Here is a 4,841-nt window from a genome sequence, read left to right as displayed (position 1 = left end):
AGAAGTAGAATATAATGAAGAAGCAGCATTTGAGGAAATCAGTAAAGAGCTAAAACAATTTGAAGAAAAACCAAAGCCTAATTTGAGTGAAACTGAAGCAATCAATTTAGGGGACCAGGATGATGTTAGGGAAACCAATATAAGTGTGCATTCAGAACCGCAAGTTAAGGATGAAATAATCAAAATATTATTTGAGTACAAAGATGTCTTTGCATGGTCATATGATGATATGCCGGGCCTGAGCACTGATCTAGTAGTTCATAAATTGCCAACTGATCCAGCATTCCCTCCTGTTAAGCAAAAGTTGTGAAAGTTCAAGACTGATATGAGTGTGAAGATCAAAGAAGAAATCATAAAGCAACTTACTGCAAAGGTCATTCGGGTCACTCGATATCCCACTTGGTTAGCCAATGTTGTGCCAGTACCAAAGAAAGATGGTAAGACCAGGGTATGTGTTAATTACCGTGATCTTAACAAAGCAAGCCCAAAGGATTATTTTCCATTGCCGAACATTCACATTCTGATCGATAATTGTGCCAAGCATGAGATTGGGTCTTTTGTAGATTGTTACGCGGGATATCACCAAATCTTGATGGATGAGGAAGATGCAGAAAAGACAGCGTTCATCACGCCATGGGGGACATATTACTACCAGGTAATGCCATTCGGTCTGAAGAATGTTGGGGCAACATATATGAGGGCGATTACCACTATATTTCACGACATGATACACAAGGAGATTGAGGTTTATGTAGATGATGTGATCATAAAGTCAAAGAAGCAGTTTGACTATGTCAAGGACTTGAGGAAGTTTTTACAAAGGCTCCGCAGGTACAACCTCAAGCTCAATCCAGAAAAATGTGCATTTGATGTCCCCTCTGGGAAACTGTTGGGATTCATGGTCAGTAGATGCGGTATTGAGAAGATCAAAGCCATTCAAGAGTTACCGCCGCCAAAGAACAAAACAGAGGTGATGAGCCTACTTGGAAGGTTAAATTACATCAGCAGGTTTATTGCTCAACTCACGACAACCTGTGAGCCCATCTTTAAGTTGCTGAAGAAGAATGCTGCAGTCAAGTGGACTAACGAGTGTTAAGAAGCATTTGATAAGATCAAGAGGTACCTATCGAATCCACTTGTGCTGGTCCCACCAAAGCCTGGAAGACCTTTAATTCTCTATTTGACAGTCTTGGATAATTCTTTTGGCTGTGTATTGGGTCAACATGAAGTCACGAGAAAGAAGGAGCAAGCAATCTATTATCTTAGTAAGAAGTTCACTCCCTATGAGGTTAAGTACACTCTGCTTGAGAGGACATGTTGCGCCCTAACTTGGGTGGCGTAAAAGTTGAAGCATTATCTGTCGTCCTACACTACTTACCTCATTTCGCGCATGGATCCTATAAAGTATACTGTTTAGAAGCCTATGCCCACGGGAAGACTTGCAAAGTGGTAGATTTTACTTACAGAGTTTGACATTATCTATGTGACTCAGACTGCGATGAAATCCCAAGCCTTGGCCGACCACTTGGCCGAGAATCTGGTGGATGATGAATATGAGCCACTGAAGACTTATTTTCCCGATGAAGAGGTCATATGTGTTGACAAGGTTGACCATGATGAAAACCCAGGTTGGAAACTCTTCTTTGATGGAGCTGCTAAAATGAAAGGGGTCGGAATAGGGGTTGTACTTATCTTTGAAACAGGGCAACACTACCCTGTAACAGCCCAGCTTCGATTTTATTACACCAACAACATGGCTGAGTACGAAGCATGCGTTCTGGGTTTGAGGTTAGCTATAGACATGGGAGTCCAGGAAATACTGGTTCTGGGAGATTCAGATTTGTTGGTTTATCAAATTCAAGGAGAATGGGAGACTCAGGACTTGAAACTTATACCGTACCCACAATGTCTACATGATCTTTGTCAACGATTCAGGTCGGCAGAATTTAGACATATTCCTAGGATTCATAATGAGATTGCTGATGCCTTGGCTACTTTGGCGTCAATGTTACATCATCCGGACAGGGCTTATGTCGACCCCGTGCATATCCAAGTTCGTGATCAACATGCTTATTGTAATGTGGTGGAAGAGGAAATCGATGGCGAACCTTGGTTCCATGATATCAAGGAATACATCAGGTGGAGGGTATATCCAATAAATGCTACAGGTGACCAAAAGAGAACCATTCGACGCCTGGCTAGTGGATTTTTCTTGAGTGGAGGAATCTTATACAAGAGGACTCCAAATTTAGGACTGCTGAGGTGCATAGATGCTAAAGAAGTTTCAACTATCATGGCCGAAGTGCATTCTGGTGTTTGCGGGCCGCATATGAACGGGTATGTCTTGGAAAAGAAGATACTTCGAGTAGGTTATTATTGGCTCACCATGGAACGTGATTGTATCAGTTTTGTTCGCAAGTGTCATCAATGCCAGGTACACGGTGATTTGATTCACTCTCCCCCATCTGAGTTACACACAATGTCTGCACCTTGGCCCTTTGTTGCTTGGGGCATGGATGTTATTGGACCAATTGAGCCGGCAATGTCACACGGGCATAGGTTTATTCTGGTGGCCATTGATTACTTTACCAAGTGGGTCGAAGCTGTAACTTTCAAGTCCGTGACCAAGAAGGCAGTGGTGGATTTTGTTCATTCAAACATCATTTGTCGGTTCGGAATTCCCAAGGTGATCATCACCGACAATGCTGTTAATTTCAACAGTTATTTGATGAAAGAGGTATGCCAACAGTTCAAGATCATGCATCGGAACTCCACTCTGTATCTCCCCAAGGCAAATGGAGCTGTTGAGGCTGCCAACAAGAACATAAAGAAGATACTTTGTAAGATGGTTCAAGGTTCTAGGCAGTGGCATGAAAAGTTGCCTTTTGCATTACTGGGTTATCGCACTACTGTTCGCACTTCAGTAGGTGCAACTCCTTATCTGCTGGTATATGGAACTAAGGTAGTTATACCTGCGAAAGTTGAGATTCCATCCCTTCGGATCGTTGTAGAAGCTGAAATTGATGATAATGAGTGGGTTAAAACCCGGCTCGAGTAGTTGAGTTTGATTGATGAGAAAATATTGGCTGCAGTATGTCATGGTCAATTGTAACAGAAGAGAATGGCAAGAGCATACAATAAAAATATGCGTCCCCGGAAATTAGAAGTGGACCAGATGGTATTGAAGCGCATCCTTCCTCATCAGGCGGAAGCTAAAGGCAAGTTCACCCCAAACTGGCAGGGGCCATTCGTTGTGACAAAAGTGTTGCCCAATGGTGCTTTGTATTTAATAGACATAGAAGACAAATGTGTAGATATGACTATCAATTCTGATGCAGTTAAGTGGTACTATGTATGATTTCCTTGCTTACCTTCAGTTGTACTTTGTACTTGGCATGTTCGAAGTTGAAATGACGAAGGCATTTTGTTCCGTTACCCAAACACTTTCATCCTTTGCTACCCCTTTTGAGCCTTATTTATTTTCTTTTACACCCCTCTTTTGGAATCAGTAGCAGAAGAAAAAAAGAAGGAAAAAGAAAGGAAAAAGAAAAAAAAGAAAAAAAAGAAAAAGAAGAAAAGAAAAGTAAAAGCAACAAAAACAAACAACTTTCTTTTGAACTACGTTCAACCTGATTCCTTTTACGGATACGTAGATAGCCTTACGGTTCGGTCCCATCAAAATAAAATCCAAAATTCCCCAGACCCAAAGGAACTGGGGCAGAAGTTTTGGTTTTGCAAAAGATCTGATTCCAAAAGTTGAAATTTTGAACCCTTTTCATCTTAAATTATTTTGATCCTTCTTGCCACCCTTTCTGTCTAACCCTATCCAAAAGCCTACATTACGTCCAAAGAAAGACCTTCCGATCAATCTTTGAGGATGCCAGGTCAAGCGAGATAGATGTATGATTTACATCATGGGTAACACTTTGTTCATGGGCGCAAGAGAGAAAATTTAAAATGAGATAGTCTTATTGGTGAAAATCCTCACGGGCCCGTAAGGCGATGGTGAGCTGAGAGAAAATTTAAAATGAGAGAGTCTTATTGGTGAAAACCCTCGCGGGCACCGTAAGGCGATGGTGAGTTGAGGGATGAACAAATGAGAGAGGCTTGTTGGTGAAAACCCTTCAGGGCACTACAAGTCGAATGAGGCTTATGACTTTACAGAGAAATTGGATCAGTGAAAGCCCGATTTTAAAGTATGAAGACATGACATGAACTGAAAATATGGTTGGTTGGACGAATTAGGCTGATCAGTCCGAAATGCATGTCATGATCATTGGAGCTGGCTGCTTCCCTCAGATAAGTCTCCTTTTTCTCATTCTTCTTCATATAGTCATCTGTGTTTAAAATTTTCCTTTGTTCCTTTTGTCAAAAATTATTTCACTTTGCTTTTTGAGTTTATCTTTATAAGTCTTTTTCGAGTTAGCCCCCTTGTTGAACAAGCAGGAAAGGATTTCAAAGCCTACTACCAACTTTTAAATTGCACAAAGCGGAGTCCGTCCAGACACATCACAATTGACTTGATTTAGAATAAGCAGTATGGTGATAACTGAGGTTCAGGAAATCAAGTGAATCTTGAATTTTGAGAAAATACAAGGATTTAGCAACTTTCAAATGAAAACACAATGCAACAAGTGAGTGTGAGAGATTCAGGTCATGCAGAGGTTTTGTGATCCAGTTCCAATCAAAAGGTCAAACAACTCCTTGCTAGCCCAAAGCAGCTAATCAGAATGAAGCATGGCAGTGGCGGAAGCAGACGCTCAGCAATGATGCCACAAACTAACCACCACGTTTTCAAACTAACAAGATTTTTCTGAAACAGGGGCAAGAATTTTTTTTAA

At 41.2% G+C, this 4,841-nt stretch overlaps 1 protein-coding gene across 1 annotated transcript; it reads left to right on the top strand.

The window, feature by feature from the left end:
* Positions 1 to 325: 325 nt before the first annotated feature.
* LOC138871218 (uncharacterized) lies at positions 326 to 3,358 on the top strand. The gene is made up of 5 exons (XM_070149086.1): positions 326 to 437; positions 564 to 970; positions 1,493 to 1,717; positions 1,814 to 2,302; positions 3,116 to 3,358. Exons 1-5 carry the CDS (start codon positions 326 to 328, stop codon positions 3,356 to 3,358), a joined length of 1,476 nt encoding a protein of 491 aa, XP_070005187.1.
* The last annotated feature ends 1,483 nt before the right edge of the window (positions 3,359 to 4,841 follow it).

This window comes from Nicotiana sylvestris, chromosome 6, assembly GCF_000393655.2.
Source record: "Nicotiana sylvestris chromosome 6, ASM39365v2, whole genome shotgun sequence".
Lineage (NCBI taxonomy): Eukaryota > Viridiplantae > Streptophyta > Magnoliopsida > Solanales > Solanaceae > Nicotiana > Nicotiana sylvestris.
This window is presented reverse-complemented; position numbering and strand designations above follow the sequence as displayed.

Bases quoted from the DNA above. Each gene is read 5' to 3' on its own strand.
- LOC138871218 (XM_070149086.1), top strand. From the start codon at position 326: ATGAGTGTGAAGATCAAAGAAGAAATCATAAAGCAACTTACTGCAAAG. The intron at 971-1,492 runs GTGATGAGCCTA...TATGTGACTCAG, and splicing joins CGCCAAAGAACAAAACAGAG to ACTGCGATGAAATCCCAAGC. The intron at 2,303-3,115 runs GTGCATTCTGGT...CAATTGTAACAG, and splicing joins TTTCAACTATCATGGCCGAA to AAGAGAATGGCAAGAGCATA.